Raw genomic sequence first — 22,255 nt, 5'->3', positions numbered from 1 at the left:
AAGGTCGAGGTAGAAGAATATATGTAGAAATATAGACTTAAAAGCTAGAATAAGTATCTAAGGGAGCTGTACATGGTTGTTCTTGGTAGGGAGATTTCTGGGAGAAAAATGGACCTTGTGTGTCTTTACAGACTACCTGATTTTTCAAACAATCTGCATGTAAATTTTGGTGAAAATACAAATTAAACGGAAAAATTAAAATACTGGTAAATCACAGTCAATCTTTTTCTCCCCACTCATGATCTCTATCGCCTTCTGGCCCCTTTCTTTTTGGAATGTACTGGGTACAGTGGCTCTTTGCCTAAGCACGGATGTCACAAAACTCCTCTGCAAAGATTTATGGCAAATTGTCCTCTCTTTTAAGAAGGATATAGAACAGGGATCGTCACTATTAATGAAATAATCATATTCAAAGTATTTTTGTGTTTTATCTACTTGTGCAGTTGTCTTATTTCCCTTGTTAGAGTGTTAATATCTTGACAGGAAGGATTATCTTATTCAACTTGCACTCACGCAACACTAATATAATTCCGTGCACATTGCACGCACTCCATAAGTGGTCGGTTTAATTGAAGACACTGATAAATAGTCAGGAGTTTTAAGAGGGAAAATAAAGCAGAAAGTGCCCCTTTGCAGAGAGCGGGTGGGAGGGAGGAAGGGAAAGAAGAAATGCACCAATATATACCAACAGGAGTTTCCTAGTTCCTGTGTCCTGACTGCTTTGGTCCCCATCAGGTTTTCTCAGACATCCAGACAACATAGCCCCCTTAAGCTAGTTCGAATTGATTTCTGATATTTTTATCTCAAAATGAATTAACTACTCATCCATTCCTTCCTGTCTTTTTGGATTTACTTGTCACACTGACCAATGTCAATGGAAAGGTATGGCTGAATTCTAAGTTGGATTCCTTGTCACGTAAAATAGGACTTTAGTCCTACTCATCCAAGGCAGGCAAATTCCACCCTTTGGAATTTCTACCATGGTCATTTTCACAGGTGCAGATAAATCAGAGCTGACTGTGGCAGACAGAACAATTAGTATAGCTGTGAGACAACTGATAAATATTTACACTTATCACAACACCATGATGATTTTATTATAAAGAAAAGTATATTATTTTAGTTAAAATCACAAAGAACCAAGGGCAAAGCCATAGACAAGGTCCATCTTTCTTCCCGTTGGGAAACAGATGGAAAGATGGGTACAGTGGGACTAAACACAAGCCTATAAAATTGATGGCATTTAAAAATAATTCTAGATCTTTCTGTATGATGCCAGAACATATAGCCCATTTATTAAAAACATTTGGTAACTTTCAGTCAGAAAATCAGTTCATCATTGAGTATTTGGCATTGTATAGATAATTAACTTAAGTTTTCCTTTCTCTGGAAAATAAAATGTATTCTTCCTGATCTTGGTCAGATTTTTTTTTCAGTTGTTAACAGAGGATTTAGTTCAAGTTGAGAAATGAAACGTAAGTCTCAATTATAAAATGTCTGATTGGCTGGCGCCCATCTAAAGGGTCACCTCAAATATAGCAACTCAAATATGTCACATAACCTTGAAGAAACAGGTTACACATATGTTGCATACCGAAATAAACACTGATGTTGGAGATACCGTGTTTCCCCGAAAAAAAGGCCTAGCCAGACCATCTGCTCTAATGCATCTTTTGGAGCAAAAATTAATATAAGACCCGGTCTTATATTATATTGTATAAGACCCGGTCTTATACTGAAATAAGACCGGGTCTTATATTAATTTTTGCTCCAAAAGACTCATTAGAGCAGATGGTCTGGCTAGGTCTTATTTTCGGGGAAATGCGGTAAATATTTTAGAAGTCTCAACTGAGTAACAAAGAAGACTCACCCAATATGGGATACCAAAAAGCAAAGTCCGTGTACACTGAGGAGGTGACACATTTCTCTCTTACCTGGTTGACACTGATTGCATCGTCTCCCTTGACGATTAGGCAAACACAGACACTGGCCACTGACTGCATCACAGACGGTTCCGGGTAATGTCCCCAAGGAGTCACAGTCACACATCTGGCAGCCTTGGGAATCGCCAATGGTTAAATTGTACCTGTGAGGCTCACATTGATTACAGTGAAGACCTGTGACTCCTAATTTGCAAGGACATTGTCCTGTCGATTTGTTACACAGCAGAGAGCCATTGACTGTCCCAGCCTTATCGCAGTTACAGGGCAGGCAGAGGAAAGAATTATTTTGCTGTTGGTTCACATATCCGTCCAAACATTCACTGCACTCTCTGCCTCCAACATTTGGTTTACAGTGGCACTGCCCTGTCCTGGCGTCACAGACAGTCCCAGGGAGGGACCCAGCTGTGTCACAGTCACAGGCCTTGCAACCGGTAATGTCCAACCCGTAGAAGTGTTCTCTGCAGGTGTCACACTGAAGTCCTTGGACGTCGTTTTTGCACTCACACTGCCCAGAAAGAGGATTGCAGAGTGTGTTCACCGAGCCGTGGAGGTTACACCGACAGGGCTCACATCCATCATCATTAAAACTTTGGAAGAATTTAAATCCAACATTGCAATGATCACATCGAAGCCCTAAAGAGAGAATTAGTTTAAAAAAGTTGAAAATGTGAAAACGATTCTGTGCATGCTTTCAGGCAGCTGAAACACAAATAGTGCTACTGCCGCCATTTAGCACAGACAAAATGTTGAGTGTTTTCTCACAAGTAATTCCACAGAGGGCTAATCGTATACTCAAAATAGGATGGACATACTTAATTTGGCATTCATTTATTTTTGTAACATGCTTTATTAAATTTTAATCATTCATTACTTAATGCAAAGAAAAATGCAAATGTGGCTTCCATTACACATACTAAAAGATCTTCTCTTTAACAAGTATTAAAACTATTATTTTAAAAGCAATAACTATATTAAAACTATGTTTAGTCATTTTACATTAGCAAAGTATGTTCATTTAAAAGTATAGTAGAGAGTAAAGTACGTTTCCAAAGCTAGAAGAACTGCATATTACCACATTAGTTATTTTCCTAAAAATCAGAATCCCCTAAAAAATGTTTAATAAAATGTTAAACTGATAATTATTTGGGGGATAACTGTATATAAACTCACTTCTGAATATCACACACTTCAATAATTAATGGAAAGAAAGCATCCAGCGCAATTTTTAATTTCAGTGCTTTTATATGCTCCTATATTTTATCATTTTCAATTAATATAAATTATGCTCTCCTCGGCTCGTAAAGTAATCACACTGCCTGTCATAGTGTCAGCTTCAGAACACACTTCTTTAAACATTAAATAAATTCTGCTGTTTAGATAGCTTCTCTTTGAAGGAGTATATACATTTCACAAACAGAGGAAAATGTTTTAACACCTCAACTTAAATCTCTGACAACTTAGATTAGGTTCAAAAAGAATATTACAAGGCAAAGGAATAAAAAACAAAAAAATGTTTTTTTTTTTGAATAGTAAATGTTGACATGCAAAACACTTTCTTTAGATACCCTTCACATGGCCCACGAATTTAAATAACTGATTATGTGGGGATGAAGCAATTGCAACATTTACTTCAAGCTTTAACAGCATTAAAAAAAAATTAGTCCTAAAATAACAGTCAAAAACACACTCAGGAACTCATTTGGAGAAAAGCATTTCCTAAACGGGAAGAAAATGCATAATATATATGTATATATATGAATAAAAATTCCAGAACTCCAATGCAAGGCAAGTTCTTTAACAGTGATGGATGACTCACCTAAGGCATATCATTTAATTTCAATAAGGAAAATAAAAAAGGACCACTATTGCTGCAAATTTTAAAAATAACTGTATTGTTAACAAGAATTATGACTCATTTTGAACTATTAAAATTGGTCTACATGGATTCATATCATATCAGTTTTAAAAATATGCGCAGTGCTTATTTGAATACGCCATACATATTCCTGACAGGTAATCTATCCCTAACGATACTCAGGAAGGCCCACAGGGCATCACATTCTGTGTTAACAAGTACAGGCGAGTTAGCACACTTGGCATTTAATTCACATTCTTCTCCCTTTTTATTCTAGATGAATGACCTACTTTAATAAAATTATTGGTGCTAATGTATTTTACTGGTGATAGAATCATTAGTAAGATTTAACAGTTTTGTTAACGCTAACAGTTTGCTTTCTGAAGCAGATACAACATACACTTGTGTTTTCTGGGCTTTTTTGCCTTGTTCCTGACAAGGTAAAAGTGAATCAGGTCACTTGCCAATCCCATTTCAAAAAGAAATATGTATACATACCAAGTTTATATTTGTATTAAAAATACAGAATGTGCAGAAATAACTTCAGAAATAATAGTATCAAAGTGGTGATTTTTATCTTCAAATAAATATAGGTTGTCCTGCAGAAAACTATCTGGATCAACCAGTAAAACAGGTAAGTGGCAGGGAGGTTATAACAAATTCAAAGTCAATAGGAAAGTTTGAGGGTTTTTTTTTTCTTCCTTAGGCTGTGAAATCTAATCATCATAAGAGAGATTCCACTGACCTAGAGAAGTAACTATTTCATTGTATTTAAAGGCATTTCTTTAAATTGTTTTCACATTTTGAATTTAAAATATATCTCATATTAAAAAACAAAGGATGCCTTATAGATTAAATTCATTCAGCAGCCAGACAACACTTACACAAAAAATGTGCTTCTCCGTATAAGTTGGTCATGTGTGTTTTCTGTAGTTTTTGTGTGTTTGAAATGCAAGTGTTTTTGTTTTGTTTTTTATAGATTTTGGATGTAATCTTTCTTTAAACCAGAGAACTCCTGTGTAATACCCATATCATGTTTTATTAAATTAAAAAGATTGGCTGAATTAATAAAGTGATGTACATACATCAACATATAGAAAAGGTAACATCATTTGTTTTGGTGTTATATCGCAGAAACAAAAATGCTTTTCAGAATGACATGTTTGTGTATTTTTATGTACACATTTCTGTGTGGTGTGTGTGCAGGTACGTGTCTGCCAAGCTTGCTTTTATTATAAGGTTCAGGTCAATGTTAGAAAACCACGGAAGACTCGGTGTCTTGAATGACAATAGAAAGGCAAAGGTCTTTTTTAAACTTCCTATATGAACCAAGACATGTTCAGTTACAATACAAGACTCACTTCATCAGGAAACTTTCCTCTCATAATATTCTCATATATCAAAATTTCAAAGTGCATTATGTACATAGTGCATTTTGGGCACTTGATAAATTTTGTCCTTATGTGGCTGTGGTTCCCCTCAAAAATGTTGGATGTAATAAATTGCTATAATCAAATCTAATTTCTGAAAAATACCTGTGGGAGTAACAAACAAAAAAGCACGTCGTGTATAAAAAAATGATAAATAACACTGAAGCTGGCTGTTTATTATAATCAGCTTGGCACTGAATTACAAAATTAAAATTAGGTGGCCCTTTATAACTAACCCTAGCAATATACATGATCTGTGGAATTATGTTGACTTATTTTGCATTTCATAGGAACAGTTCAAAGAAATATAATAGAAAAAAATGGAGAGATTTATCACAAAGGACCCTGTAGCACAGAATATTTTGAAAAAAATCCATTTATTTTGGTCTATTAAGAAAACTAGCATGGAAATGATTTGCTTAGAACTCATTAAGTATAAAACATTTTGAAAAAGTGCTAATTTTCTAAAAGAAACATCTATGCAGTAAGCAAATTATATTTTTCTATGACTTATTAGTATGGGACCATGTGAACGAATGCAGCTACAGACTACAGAAACTTCTAAAGGGTTGATTAAACCAAGCTTCAAGCTGAAGTTTGATGGGATTATTAATTTAATCATTTTTAGACAGTTAATTTCTTCGAAATTGTTTTCCTTTTCCAGCCTGCCTTGAGCAAGGAAATCTGCTTTACTCTTCAGTTAAGAAATCAAACTGAGAATTTTTTTCCAAATGGTAATAGAGATGTGACTGTAAACTTTTGCATTACACATACCAATAACGTTTGCTTTGCACTTGCACTGGCCTGAATTTGGGTGACAGGTAATATCTCCATCCACTGTCCCAGAGGTATTGCAGTTGCAAGGCCTACAGCCATCAGACTCCAGCTCTTGGAGATTGTAGAATCCATTCTGGCACTGATTGCACCGTCTGCCAGAAACACGTCTCTTACAATTACACTGGCCTCCAATCTAGAGAACATACAACATTTTGTAGAAAGATGAACACATCTATTTTTAGATAATTTGCTCATTAGGTACAAGACAGGGAGGGAGGGAAGGAAAAAAAAAAACTTTAAATGTTAAACAGACAAAAAAGTAATAAGGTATTTTTCCTCCTGACACAAAAACATAGGAGGCTTCAGCAAGGTGAATATATAGAACAGAATGAAAATAAACCCCAAAGTCAGTAGTATATGACTAAAAGGGTAATGTGGAATTAAGCATTAAGCGCCATATTTAAAAAAAAAAATCAAAATATAGTCATGGGGAGACTGAAAACAGAACAGACAGCAGTTAATTTAGTCTTTACAACTTGACCTCTCTGTTTCGTTCCTCTCGTTTACTGTCTCTTTTCATCCAAACTTATCTTATACGTACCAGGTGCTTCAGGAAGACTCTATAATAATATCATCCCATCAAGGTTTTAATAATGTTTAACATCAAAGTATTCATCAATAACATCTATTTATGCCCACCGATACTGACCCCAATAACATGTTTTTTTGTTTTGTTTTGTTTTGTTTTGTTTTGTTTTTACACAATCCTGCTTTGAGGAATATGTCAGCATATCTCTAGTTCTTTTGCAGCCTGACGTAATCACATTAAGCATACTTAGCTGATTTATGCTGCAGTTAAAAAATGGGGGAAAAGTTACATGTTTTAGAGTACTGTCAAGCAAAATAGCTGAAAAAAGGCATATTTTTCTTCTTCAAGCTGTTATTTGAGAATGAAAATACATAAAACATTTAATGCTCATTCTACTGTATACATAGATCATACTACGTTGGCTTAAGAGGATAATTAAGAGCTAAAGCTTTTCCGTAGGGAACATACACATATAAACTGTCGCGTAAATATGAGAAATTCGATAGCTCAGGACTTTCACAAAAGATGGGGTACAGATATGAAATCTCCTGTAAAGTCACTGGCATTCTCCCCAACTTCCTTTTGCTTGGACTGAATCCACCTCTCCTCACTTGCAGGCAGGAAAGTACATGTGAAAAGATATGGTTTGATTTACCTTCAATCTCAGGGATGGTCCAAAAAAACCATATGATGTTGGGATTCAGTTACGAAGATGTACTGAAGGGCTTTTGAACTAAATCATTTTTACAAATCTATCAGTGTCTCATTTTACCTCATCTGAGAAATAAGGACTCACTAGGGTCATTCTTTGAGGATGAAACAATTGATATGAAAATGTCTAAAACTCTGACAAATAAAGGTTGATACATGCATCAGACATCATTGTAGATGATAATGAACCTCAGTATCAAAGATGCATGTAAGTCTGGAAAGATAGCCAAGGACCCCAAACTGCCTCCTTGCACCAGGCTGCCCTCCCCACCCCCACTTTCACCCAGCCCCTCGGGAAGCAGAATGTCACTCAACGCAGACCTGATCTGGTCTGTAGAAAGAGGTGGCACTTATTGGTGGGTATGTGGTATGTACAGCCACGAAAAGCACATCACATCACGTCCACCACCCTATAATTAAGCCCTTATTTTCTGCTGCGGCTTTACAGGTATTAATTAGTTTTGTTCCCTAAACCGTTGGCAAGCCCTTTCGGGAATTGGACATACATTACATGTCTGGCAAAGAATAACTTCATGCACGCCCCATGTCTACTGAGCACTCTTTCAGAGGTCAAGAGCAAGAAAGAATGAAAAAAGGCAAAAAGAAAAAGAAGTGTATTCTGTGCCAAACTTGATCTTTCCTATATTTTTGTTGCATTCTTATTTAAATATAATGCATATAGCACCTGGGACGCCCATGCCTCTGGAGTGCTAGAGAACACTGCCTGCAATCCTAATTCCATTCCTGTTGAAAGACAAAAGGGCTGGCTCCTTAGGTTTGTAAGAATTCTGTGTGTGTGGATATTGTCTTGGTCACCCTGGTCCTCATTCCTGCTTCTTCCATTTAGGAATATTTTTGCCACCTGGGAGCTTGACCTATAGGTGAGCCTTGGCCAATGCCACCATTTCAAGGAAAGGAATTCTTGTTAAAAAAAAAAAATGAATAAAAATTAAACTTTACTAACGTTTTGGGTGAAAGAATAGTGAGAGCCGTGCTTTGCCACCGATGTACCTTTTTAGCTTTTCTACAACTGGAGATTTTCATGGGTTTCTGCACCCCAATGAGCCATCTTCGTGTCTCCCTACTCCTCACCCCTCCCTAATGGGTGTTTCCTTTCCCTCTTTACACCCACCTCTCACTTTTCACACAGAACATCTCAAAAGCATCCATTACTGCCTCGATTTCTACAACACCACAGTCTAATTAAGGTGCTTCTTTTCAACCAAATCAGATCTCTCTGTATGAAAAACTCTGTTGCAAATAAGATAATACTATTTGACTACCATTGCATTAACCTAAATGTTTGTGTAACACATATAAATTATACTTTCTCTATATTACGTACACCCTAAAATGTGAATTAAAAGTAAGAGACAAAAGGCTTTACAGTTTTATAAAATGAGTTCATTTTCATTGGTTTCTCAAAATTCACCTGAAAACGCAGCTTTATTTCTGTACAACTCAGCGGTAGATTCTCTTGATTTTATGTGAGAGAATATAAATCTACTCACAGTCTAAGACCACTTTCTGTCCACCAAGAAGTACAAAGAGAGAAAGGTATGCTCTCCCTTTAAAAATGCACTTCCGAAAAGTCAGATACAACACGTGTGTGTCCCCATGCATTTTGGCAGACCATTTCTGCACTAACCTTAGGCTCATTTACTGGTTTTCTTTGGCCAACAGGATGCCAGCAAATATGATGCAAGCAAAGGCTTGAAATGCTTACAGTCTGGCATCCATCCCCTCTTGCTGGGATTGGAACCTTGACACTGTCTTGGAAAGTACTGGAAACAGGTACTCTTCTCAACCTTGCATGAGAGCTAAGCACCATGATCCTTCATGCTTTCAGGTTGCTACTTTCCCATCCTCACACACATGCAATGATCGACAGTCAGGTGAACACTTACACCGTGTTTCCCCGAAAATAAGACCCAGTCTTATATTAATGTTTGTTCCAAATGACACATTAGGGCTTATGTTGAGGGGATGTCATCCTGAAAAATCATGCTAGGGTTTCTTTTCTGGTTAGGTCTTATTTTTGGGAAAACACAATAGGGGATGCCCTGTGGATCTCTGGAATTATCCTTCTGTGCTGCTCTCTCTGCAAACTCTGGTTGTTTTGTTCTCACCAAAGTCTCAGCTCATCTCTTCAATCCAGGGAACCCTCTGGGTTTCACCTGGGTTCTCCCTCTCTGGTCCCCAGCCTGGAAATTCTCTCAGGGTGGTAACAAAGGGCAACTACAGGACCTGGTTAATTTACTTTCTGATGCTTTTGGACCTGGACCACACCACCTGCTGTCCAGGGTCTTGCAAACCATTGTTTAATATACTTTGTCCATATTTTGTTTATTTCAGGTGGGAAGGTAACTCAGGTTCCACTATTCTGTTTGCTTGGAAGGAGATGTCTCATTTTTTTTTTTTTTAACCTCACAAAACAACTATAAACTGAATTTACAAGATGACTAAATCCAAAGTGAATTTTCATGAGTTGAACCATAGATGGGTAAACATTTAACATAAGCTCTAAGTTCTGAACTCAAACCAGACACAGCTCCAAGGAAGCTTGGCAGACATGCTTCTGCTGATTATACCACAAAAAAAGGAACTGTAGAGATCAAAAACTGCACACCATCCATTGACTGTTCAAAGCAGCCAAAATCAGAGTCCTGAACCTTCCATCATCCCATCAGCATCACTTTTCCTTAAAGACAAAATCTGAAACGTGCACAGTCTGGATTGAAATTCACAGAAGCATAAGGCATTCTGAGATGTCAGGAAACGTAACAAGAAGCATCACAAATAGGAGAATTTAGAAACATACCGCGGTTGTGCATGTGGTGGGAGCAAAGGAAAGCGAGAGAAAGATTTGTTTTCATTTAGTAAATATTCAGATCATTTCAATCTATGGTCTCTTTATTAGATAACTGTTCGTTGAAACGCAGGATTCTCATGCAAAGTGAAGTAAGTCAGTCACAAATTATGAAGAACAAATTCTTCATAATTTTACTCATATGAGGTTTGAAAAGAGTCAAACACATAGACACTAAATAGACTGGTAGTTGGGGAAGGGCTGGGGAAAGGAGTCACCGGGGAGTTTCTGTTCAACAGGTATCAATTTCAGTTATGCAAGACAAAAAAGTTCTAGAGATCTGCTGTAGTTAACAATACTGTATCACGCACTTAGAATTTTATTAAGAGGGTATAACTCATGGTAAGTGTCCTTAACACAATAAAAAGAAAAAAAAGAAACAGAAGACTCTGCCTCAATCAAGTTACTATTATGAGCTGCTGCTACCAAATAAGGTAAATTAAACTGCAATCATGCTGATCGCTAGGTGTATATCTGATGGTGATAAAGACTCTGTGCCCAGGAAAACAGAAACAAGCGCTACATATACTGTACACATTCTGCTTTCTGACAAAGAACTGACGTTGCTGTAAACGGTTTATTCAGAGATTAATAAAATTAAGACCAAATTCGTGCAGGAGGGATAGTAGAGCAGAGGAAGGAGAGAAAATCACAATATATTCTGTCCTTAGGGAAAAAGACGTAAGTTTTGACTAAGTCTGGCCACTGTTTGAAAAATGTACATTTGAATACGTGTGTTCAAAAATAAGATTTTTGGTAAAATTCAGATGATTCATCATGTAGCTACGTCCTCTTTTTCCTCATAGCTCAAATAGGAATTTTAAAAGAAAGTATAGCCCTTAAATGTAACGAGACCGGTAGGGAAAACAATAGAGAACAAATGTCACAAAAGGTTTCAAAGACAGAGAATGGAAGAAAGAATTAAGTGAATATGCACAATGTCTCAATGAGTCAGAGAAGCTACAATATGGTACCACTTGATTTAGAACCTTAAAACAAGAGAACTTTTATTTTATTTTTTTCCTACAAAATATCTGAAAGTCTTCAGATTTATTTACAGGCCACAAAACACTTAGTGAAGTAGGACGCAGGCCTGAAGTTAGAACAACGATTCTCAACTGGGGAGTATCTTCCCCCAAAAGGACATTTAGTAGTAGTGGCTGGAGACGATTTTGGTTGTCTCAACGGGGGATGGGATTCTACTAGCATCTGCTGGGTAGAGGTCAGAGGTGCTGCAACACACTGCAATGGCCAGAACAGTCACCCCAGCAAAGGATTCTCCAGCCCCCAAATCCCGATAGTGCACAAGTTGAGAATCATGAGTTTCAGGAATTCTACAGAATGAGGATTTAGGTTTCCAGGTCCCCATTTCAATCCTACACAGCCAGGACCAGTATTCCCACTCCATGGAGACACCAGTCTTACTGGCAAGAAAAACTGAAATTAACCAGCTCCGTTATATTGGACCAATTGCTAATGAGAGGCTGTGGTGTAGGGCAGATATTGGAAAGTTAAGTCTACAAAATAGGGACCCCTTGCCCCCTGCCACCATTCCCTTTTCCTGTACTACTTCTCAAGAATGCCAAGAGATAGACTTAGCTTCCATGAAGAAGAACATGGCAGAGAAAAGCTACAGAGATAATAAGATCTCTTTATGGATATCTGGGACTCTTAACACTTGCAAAGAAAAGCTCTCTTACTGCTGTTCATTCATACATACAAGAGAAAAGTCCAGTTTGGAAATGTTTCACCATTTCATTACAGACTAGAACAGGCAACAGGGATTCATCAGACATTTGTGCAACAAAATTTCCAACACGAAAAACAGGGACCAAAAAACAAAAACAAAAAAAAACCAAAAAGAAAGAAGGAAAAAACCACATTACAAACCACATTACAATGTAAGTGCCACAATAGCAGGCGTTTGAGTCATTTTACCATTTGTGAAATGCATAACTGCTCACTTCAGAGAAGCAAAACTGTAGAAAGATCAAGTAACTTCTTGGGGGCCAGACAGCTAGTAAGGGGCCTGACTCCCAGATCTTTGCCCACCATCACTATTTTAAATTCACCAGCTGTGATAAACGAGTCTAACAGCAGCAGGAAGACCCAGGGAAGGTCGAGGCAAGGCCTAGCTCTGTGATCAGCCAGATGCCGGCGCAAGCATCAGCCATGCCGCCCAGTTAGTCTTCAGGAATTTCTCCGAAGACCACCGGTGTTTGCTGTGGGTTGCTACATATCACCTTGTGACCTTTTGGACCATCCTGCAAAAGTCAGCGGCTCCAGACTCTGCAGCGATGGTAGATACGCATGGTCAACTGTGTGATAACTGAAACCGTGCATTTGGCAGGGACATTAGTGGCAACAGAAAAGACTAAGATGCTGCAATAATTATTGCAGTCGGCTTTCTCAATTATCCTCTACATTAAGAAATGGAATTCTATCAGGGTGAATTTAAGGCATCGGATAATCCTTACATGATAACTTGTGTGTGTGTGAAAACAGCACTTTTGTGTTTCAAGAAAATGTGCACCATAATTTAAAGATTAATAAATTAGGTGAGCACAGTCGATATTCATCAGAGGTTCTCTACATAGTAGACCCCATATTTTAAGTAATTTAAAGCTACATTTTTAAAACAGCAGAACTATACGTCTTCCAAAGCACTGTTTGGCTGGTGGTAGAGACAGTCTAATATTCTATAGATTATGTTTTCTCAGAGAACTCACTGACAGCCAATGAGGTAATATTGATGCTACCCCACAAATTTGAAAAGTAAACTCAAATGTTTAAGACTAGGAAGTCTACCCGGAAATTGAATTTGATTTGGAGAGTTTTGTTTGAAGAGAGATACAAAAGAGAGCAAAAAAGAAATATTTTAATCAATGAGTACATTCTTGAGAATAGACACTGATGGGTGAGTGGCTGAGGAAAGAAGAGAAATGGGAGCCATAACATAGGATGGAAAATGACCCAATAGCTCGGGCTTGCATTTTTACCAGGTATTCTATACATTCAGTTTAAATCAGGTAGTCAAAGTTGAAAGGAATCGGGGACATTGATTAGACGGCCACAGAGGTCTTGAGTTTCTCCAAATCCTAACAAAAAGAGGCAGAACTGAATGGCAACACCAAAAATGGCCACGGAGAATACTTATAACACAACTGGAAGAGCAGCTACCCCCAGAAATCCCCAAAGAGGAGCAAGTGTCACACGGCCTGCACGGTATCAGCCGCTGTGTGAAGAAAGCAGGGAGAAGTCATGGGGCATCTGACTTTTCAAAGGCCCGAGAGCTAGAGAACACAGAGTGCATTTTCGGAACGAGCAACACAAGTGGGATGGGGGATGGCGATCCACAGAGGGTAAAGGGGTTCAAATCTATGGTGATGCAAGGAGACCTGACCCTGGGTGGTGAACACATAATGTGATCTACAGATGATGTATTACAGAATTGTACACCTGAAACCTATGTAACTTTTCTAACCATCGTCACCCCAATAAACTTGAATGAAAAAACAACAACAAAAAGTGATGGCAAGAGATCTGCTGTGGGAACTGAAGGTACTGGAGTCGGGGAGCTTCCTGAACTCTCAAAACGGACAGAGCCAGGCACATTTCCATGGCGAGGCCCCACACTGGGCAGAAACCACTGAGAGTGGACAGGCAGGAGAGACAGTTCAAGCAGGAAACGCTTTTAACAACAGTGATTTTGAACTGAGGACAGGTTTCTCATTGGCAATGACAAAGCCAAGTCTTACAGAGTTGATTTTGAAATAATAATAGTAAACAACACATTTGGGGACACTGAAATTTAATTTACCAGTTCCTGATGTGTCCTGTATTCACCATTATGTACCCCTTGACTAGCGCTATGTCTGGTATATAGTAGCATTCCACCAAATATCCGTTCATTGCCTGAATTATTTAAAATTGTTACTTCACTGAAATGCATCCACAGATAGCATCAAATGTTACAGAAGTTACGGAAATCACAATGTCTACTCGCTTTTCATAGAACGTGGAGACTTCAATAACTTCTTAGAAAATACTTAATCCAAACTACTGTCCTTTCAAGTAAAACAACGTTGTTTTTAAAACATCTGTCTCAATCAAGCCTACATGCCAGTTTTAAATACTGAAACACTTGAATATACAAATATGCATTCAATATACGTTTAGCGTATTCTAAGATGAGTCCTGTGATTGCCCACAAATAATTCCGACCGAGAGAGTTAAAAGTCCCTAACGGTTGAGTCGAGGAATGCTCACTTAATGAAAGGCATGTTGGTGGTTCTCATGAACATTGATACTTAAGAATTAGTGTTTAAGTACTTGCTGCCTATCCCGTCACCACAATAAGTCAGCTGATTTCCTTGGAACTCGGTCTTACTGCTGTTTTCCTCGGCCATGCCTCTCTTCAAATTATTCATAGTTCCATCTCTGAGCATCAAATAAACATGGTGATTCTGAACTGAGTCAACATTGCACTATTCATACTGCTGAGTAACCGAATGTTAATTCTAGCAATGAACTGGTTTTAGCAATCTTCTTAAAAAGAGCTTTCATGAAACATCTAAGTGTGTGCAGCACCACTGGTGCTTTTAAGGAAAAAATACATGTTTTATCTCCCGTATCTATCTATCTATCTATCTATCTATCTATCTATCTATCTATCTATCTATCTATCTATCTGCCTGTCTATCCATCATCTGTCTATAGTATATTCTCCCAGCTAGGAGCTTGCTCAGCCCTAACATGTGGACCTGAGAATTACTACATATTTCTAGTACAGATACAATGATTTCTTTCAAGCTCCAGCCTCTCTAGAGAAGAAAAGTCCATGTCATTGTAGCAGGCTACCTTTGCAAGGTACGCACTCCACTTCAAAAATAAATAAATGAATGTGCAGTCGTTTTGCCACACATAAATGTCACGAGTTGGAGAATTCCAGGTGAATAATGTACATCATAATACTTGCTTCCATTTAAGTGTTTTGTGATACTGTTGTTTATCATCTTGCTCAGCTGTTGAAAATATTCATTGGAGAAGAAAAGCTTCTACTTGGTGGAAAACCAAGACGTCTTCTCTTTACCATCCTACAATGCCCATCATTTGTCAGGCTGGTATATTTTTATAGCACCCCCACCCTCGCCAAAAGGCATTTCCAAGAAACTGCTTTCCAAACTTCCCCACCATACTCTCCAAGGAGTGCAAAAGGTCACACCCTGAAGCTCAAACAAAAGTCAGAGTAGGACTGGAATACAGTTTTTCTCAGTCTTTTGACTGTTCAAGATGGGCAGCGTGTAAAGATGCTCCCCACACACTGCTGTGCCCGGCAATGGCTACACACGTGAACAGTTTGAAGAGAAAGTACTATAATTACAGTGCTTAGCACTCAAAGGGGTATAATTTCATAGTGCATCATCCCCCCCATTTTTTTTTTGTTTTGCTAGTCTAGGTCTATTTTGGTCAGAGATTATAGGTTATAACTTGTAAAGGATGCATGTGATATATGTTACCATGTTAAATTAGAGCATTTCATAAATGTGACGAGAATGGTACAAGTATACAGTGTGGTCTTATTGTAATTTGCTACAAGATTAATGTAGTAGTTATTAACAAGATGGCATTTTGACTTTATCAAAAGGAAAGAGCTCAGAGTAGCATCTTAAAAATAGACACAACATGAATAAATGTGTCTTCCATGTCTATCGTTAATGTTGTATAGAAATATGCTTTTAGAAAAGTTAATGTGAGATTTAACAATCTTGTTCCATTTCAGTAAAATCAATCAAAGTTGCTATGAAATTACATAGTAGAATGCCTGCTTCCTATAGTGTTAGTTTACTGAGCCAGTGAAAACATAAGTGCCAAATACTAAGAGAGGAAGATGTGTATCCAACATGATAAAGAAACTGAAATTCGGCTTTTAAGAGGTGCCACTACAAAATATTGACATTAGTTTATGTGGGAGATAATAAGCTGAATCCTTGGTAAGAGCAACCACCAAGGGAGTTACATGAGCTCTCCATCATCACGCAGAACTCTATTCGAGAACCGTATTGGTTCCAAGAAATAAATTTACGACTCAATTATGCACACATTGTTAGTTCCTCAATATTTAGGAAATTTTTCAGTCGTTAGGATTAAATTCATAGGATGTGGTATAATGAGCCCAAGGCAAATGGCTGTCTCCTTCCCACCTTTGGGGAGTGTACGTAAATATCCAGTGCAACAATCTGCTGTGGGACACGCGTGTTTAAGACTCAGCATCTCTCATGTCAATTTCGCTCTGGGCTTTGGAAACAAACGATGTAAGTTTAGAATCTCTGTTCCAGCCGGCTGTTAGTGGCTTGATCTCGGAAGTGTCACCTACTTTCTCAGAGGCTCAGTGTCCCTAGCAATATCGTGGCAAGGGAATAACTGCGCCTAACCCGTAAGGGCTGCATTGACTGAAAGCGCTTGTCATAATCCTTTGCACATGGCAAATGCGAAACAAACAGAACGTGTAAAAATCTTACTGTCGAGTTTATCCTCCTGTATTTTTAGCAGTATGCCATCCACCTGCCAATCTGTCTCACACATTTCAAAACGTGGCAATCCGGGACATGGCGCCCAAACCGCACATGGGCGGGTCAAGGTGGAAACCAATCTTTCAGCGTGCAAGGAGCTTAACCATCCCCCAGTCCTGCAAAGCATGGTGCCCAGTGTCCTTGCGACTGACTCACCTTTAACACCAGCAGAGCTCCTGCCTCCGGAAATGATCAGCACATTGGTTTGGCTGACAATGGAGGCACGAGGCCGGCTATACTCTGTTCCTGAATAAACAAGCATCCTCACAAAGCACATATGAAGGATCGCTATGATGTACGGACTAGATTTTAAAACTCACTACACCCATATCATATGATACAGGTATACCATATTTCCATCTCTCTCTCTCTCCCTCCCTCCCTCCCTCCCTCCCTCCCTCCCTCCTATGCTGGCTGCTCTTGCTAAAACTCTTAAAATACTCATTTCCAAATAGCCTTCAAAATCTAAGATCCCTAAGCATCCTCAATGCTATACTCTCTCTTTGCTTGCCCTCCTGTCCGTCTGGGAGCACCTGGAGGGCAGTGGTTATTCTCTCATTTGCTTGTCCCTGGGGCCTCTCTCACATGTGCTCACGAACAAGCATTTTCACCTTGCATGTAAGCTGGCTCTTCCCCCACCCACATCCTATTCCATTTTTTCTGGCATGTGCTGATACAGTTGTACCAAACCATCTTCCATGGGCACCTCTGCCACTATACAGGGTCCAGCCCCAAGCAGGCACTGCCACCAATATGAATGGTCGCGTAACCCTGAGATGCCGATGAGATACTCTATCCTCAGGGCTTCTCATTAAACAGAAGCAGTCTCTTCTGCAGTAGAAGTCACCAACAGCATTGACAGCAGAAGAGATGCGTGCCTCTTTTGGACCAAGACTTTTAAAAGGTGGGAGCTGTTTCTCTGCACTGTCTTTCCTTTCCTAGGGGAAGGCAGAGGCAGGCAATGCAAGAAAGCTGTGTCCCTGAGCTGTCATAAGAAGGAGAGCCATCCAGCAACCAGGAACAGCTGCCCTGGAGGGGTTATGCAAACAAGAAATTAACTCCGAGATTGTTTAGGCCACTGGACATTTGGGGATCTATGTGCTACATCTGTTTAGATTTCAGCAGCAATGCAATGGGCCTTGTATCACATTGTGCTACACATATTAGTGAAATCAACATTCAGTTGATACTTAACAGCCCTGCCAATGCTATTCTCACTGTTGAATCTAGCCTTAAATGCCTGAGATATTAATAGCTGCCCAATTTTGCACGCCCTGGGCCTTGGGGTGAACTCATTCCCAAGGAGAAGCCAGAGGTGTCCAAACACGTGGAACTCAATCTAGAGTCTGGGAACCTCACCTCAGTTACAGCGGCATCCATTTTATGTCCAGGTATTAGGTCGGTGCAAAAGTAATTGCGGTTTTTGCAATTTTTAACCTTTAAAACTGCAATTACTTTTGCACCAACCTAAGTTGGTCACAACCGTGGTTCTTGGATACAGCCTTCAGTACGAGCCTTTCTATCAAGCAAAGGTCCATTTTCCCCTTCTTTTCCAATTTGCATCCCAGCACCTTTGTTCCTTTATAGCTGGCCCTCTGCATCTTCAGGTGAGTCAGTTATCATTCAGCTTATCAGCTGCAAGAGAAAGGTTACCACTCATCTCTCCTCACATCTCTGCAGGAGAGAGAGACCACATGACTAACGCCCAAATCTTCAGGTCTTTCTATAAGCTCTAGTTGAACTCCCCACCTTTCATATCCTTCACCATCTTAAAGCTTATGGTCAATATTTGTACATCACACTATTCGGGCTAAAGCTTCTCATAGGCTGAACAAACTTGTGCATTGTATCTATTTGTACACTTTAATGTTTGGGTAACACAAAATACAAGGCAATATGTTTCTGCCAAACTCACACAGTGACTTTTGGACATGTTGTGGTAATTAATGACAAATACCTCGTCTGAGCAGATGAAAAAGCATTGATGAACTGCAGGAAATGGTGCATTATGCAGAGAAAGTATATTCTGCTCCATTTTCCGGAAAATTATCACTGTGGCGGAACAATCAATTTTCATGAGTAGGCTCCTAATTCCTTATGATTCCATCTTCCATGGGTCAGACCTGGATATACTTCCTCCATTGATGCCTTTCCATTCCATCTAATTCATTTCAACACCTAGTCTCCTGCCTTATTAATCTATTTTTAATGCCTCTTAATCATTTCTCTCTGTTCTGGCTCTATTGCAGCAGTCTATCGATGCCTTATCGAGCATTACAATCAACCATTCTTCTTTCTTTTTATAGAATTACAACTATATTTTCAGTTTTCAGCCAACTTTCAGATTCTTTTATTTACTGTTTTCTTTCCATTTTTAAAGAAAATAGTTAGGTCAGGTCCTCTACTTTTGAGGACACAGCTTTGGGTACAATTCCACTGTGATTTAACCGAGGCTCACTGGTGTGGAAAACTTTGAACACCATTTGATTTTAACATGGGATTCAGAGGACCAAACAGAGCGAGCCCACGCCTCACCTAGTGTACACATATGTGCATAAGGACACACGCTCAGCAACCTCTCTCCCACCTTCCACTCTGCATCCTGCTTCTTTTATCTATGCATCTTTGACAGACAGTGTTCCAGCAACTTCGCTGTTGAAGAGTGGTCCACTGACCAGCCAGCAGCAACGGCACCACTTGAGAACTTTCACAAGGGCAGAATCTCAGTCCCCGCTCCAGGATTCTGAATCAGAACCTGCTTTTTAAAAGGATATCTGAGATATTCACAGGCACATTAAAGGTTTGAGATGCACTGCTCTGGCTGATCTCCTAAGTTTTGACTGGTATGGCTTCACCCTCATGGTTTCCACAGCTAGAACCAAGAACACAGCCAAGTAACAGAGAGAGAGAGAGAAGGCAGGGGGCCTGGAGAAAACCCCAAACAGAAAAGCATCCAGACAACATAGTTTGAACGCACGCTACGTGAGACAAGGCGTATGCTAGGAACTTTCTCTTAAGGCTCCTCACGTCGTCAGCACCACCTGTGCAGGTGGCTCTAGAAGGTTCTCCAGGAACACAGGCACACATATGGAGGGAAGGTCAGTGAAAGGGCAGGCTGGAGCCAGACAATGGTCTCCCACCTTGGAGTAGAGCTTACTAGGATGTCCACGTCTGTGGGCTGTAGCTATGAGTTCACAGCCCTTCTCCAGAGATTTCAGAAAACTCCTTTCAAAGCATTCTTCAGACCTGGGGCTCTATCTTGTTCTGGCCTTAAGTCACACTCGCTGAGGAAAAGAGAATGGCCAACCTCCAACTCAGGACCGAGGTCAAAGAGCTCATGCCTTGAGTTCAAAGGATACAAGAAGGAAGTGCACGGCATCCTGGGAAGCTCACATTCTATGTATCTGCCAAGGCTAGCAGCTGAGGCTGTTCTTAAGAGAAATGGACTTATTATCCCCATTGCAGTAAATTTTAGTATTTTTTTGGATCACGTCCATCTTTTGGGTCTGACGAAAGCATTGAAAACTCCCCCTCAAAGACACATAAATAAACCAACCAAAAAAATGCACGGATACACTCCTACACACAAGTTAAAGGTATATATGGATGCCCTAACCCTCACCCACGGCAGCCCTGGTGACCTAGGACTCTATATGAAGGACTCCACAACCAGAATCTGATTCTTCCCCATCTTCTCCGCTCCTATTCATACCAACAGCATCCTTGTGTTTTAGATGTTCCATGTGTCTTGACGTTGGCATCGGTATTTTTAGGATGTAGTGACTCAGAGCATTACTTCATGCCATTCCCCAGATCTTGGCAGTCACATGAGGAAGGGTTACAACATTTCTTATGGAAGAATAAGGCAAACATGCCGTAGTTTATGAGATTGGATTGAGTTTCAAATGGCACCTGCCAAAGGGAAAGTTCCTTCCAGAACACAGAGTGCAAACATAGTCACTCAGGCCATTTGGGGCTGGCTCGATTCCTAAGTTATTATAACGAAATGAGACTTGAACTACTGCCTAATTTTCTTGTACGCTCCCTAATATTATTAAGGATTGTCATTTCATGAATTTTAAAAATGTCCTTGAATTCAATTTTACAGTTTATAATTCTGACATTGTTGACAACTTTTTTTTAGCATGGATTGTGTTATCCCACGGAAAAAGTGACAATACACATTTTTAGAAGTCTTCTGTAACATCATTTAGGCAAGGTGTACCTGACATTATATTTTCACATGTAATAATCATCTCTGTGTCATCTCCTTCGCGTCTGTACTTGGAGCATGAGAAAATAATAAAAACTAAAGTAAACTGTGAATGTGAGTTAGAGAACATGGGGATTTTAAATTCAGGAAACACTTCTACCACTGTATTTGTATTCAGATTCCTTTACAGAGCTCTCTGGCTACGTATCAAGAAAATTTTATTTTTCCCTACTATAAAATTATCAACAAAGCAAATTAGGAAGAACAAAAGTAAAAAGAAAACATATTTTTTAAACAAAGAAAAAAATGTTAACATTTTAAAGTGTGTTTTTCTTTTATGCATTGGCTAACTAGATTTTTGCACATGGAAAATACCAAGGTACAGAAGCATCTAAAAAAAAAAAAAATATATATATATATATATATATATGTGTGTGTGTGTATATATATATATATTTTTTTTTTTTTTTTTCTCTTTTCCCTTCCCCTATCCCCACTCCTGAGACCAAAGTACAGGTTAAAATGTGTCATTACTTCCTTTCTTCTTACTTGAATAATGTTCCATTGAGTGGATAAACTACATTTGATTTGTCCACTCATCAGTTGATTGACATTGGGTTCTTCTACAGACAATTATGAATAATGGAGCAATGAATGTTCATGAATGAGATTCTGTGACAATATGTGTTTTTATTTCGCTTGGGTATATCTATACCTGGGAGTGAAAGTGGGTCACACGATAACTCTACATTTAATATGCTGAAAAGCACCAGATTGGTCTCTGTCTATAAAAGTGGGTGCATGTTTTACATGCTCACCAGCAGTGTATGGGAATTCCAATTACCTCCCCATCCTCATTAATGCTTGCTATTATCGGCCCTTTTAATGACAGCCATGCCAGTGAGTGTGAAGTGGTATCTCATTGTGGTTTTGATTTGCACTTTTCTGAAGACTGATAACGTGGAGCATCTTTTCATGTGCTTATTGGCCATTTGTGTATTGTCCTTGGAGATCTATCTATTTAGATCCTTTAGTCATTTTTAAGTGTGTTGTCTTTTTTTATTATCGACTTATAAAGTCGATATAAAGGTACTTTGTATGTACTGGAGATAAGTCTCATTGGACATGCACTTTGCAAATATCTTCTCCCATTCTTTGGGTTGAGGTAGGCTATACCAACCCAGGTTAGTTAGCATCTGTGTCCATGTAGGTCATGCATCAATTTCTGTGATGTTGTAATACCAATGTATAAAATTATAAATATTCACTGTACTGTTAAGATAGAGAGAAGGTTGG

General features: G+C 38.9%; 1 protein-coding gene across 2 annotated transcripts in view; it reads right to left on the bottom strand.

Moving 5' to 3' along the window:
• Positions 1-22,255, bottom strand: part of USH2A (usherin) — a 580,537-nt gene that overhangs the window by 464,752 nt on the left and 93,530 nt on the right. For both annotated transcript variants that reach the window (XM_088799150.1, XM_088799151.1), the window contains exons 11-12: positions 6,003-6,198; positions 1,935-2,576 (exon numbers count right to left, since the gene is read on the bottom strand). In XM_088799150.1, the coding sequence (XP_088655276.1) occupies positions 1,935-2,576; positions 6,003-6,198 (838 nt within the window). The remainder of the gene's footprint in view (positions 1-1,934; positions 2,577-6,002; positions 6,199-22,255) is intronic.

Source organism: Rhinolophus sinicus, chromosome 6, assembly GCF_057876585.1.
Source record: "Rhinolophus sinicus isolate RSI-liver-muscle chromosome 6, RSI-T2T, whole genome shotgun sequence".
Lineage (NCBI taxonomy): Eukaryota > Metazoa > Chordata > Mammalia > Chiroptera > Rhinolophidae > Rhinolophus > Rhinolophus sinicus.
Note: the sequence above shows the minus strand (reverse complement) of the source record. Positions and strands in the feature narration are given on the sequence as shown.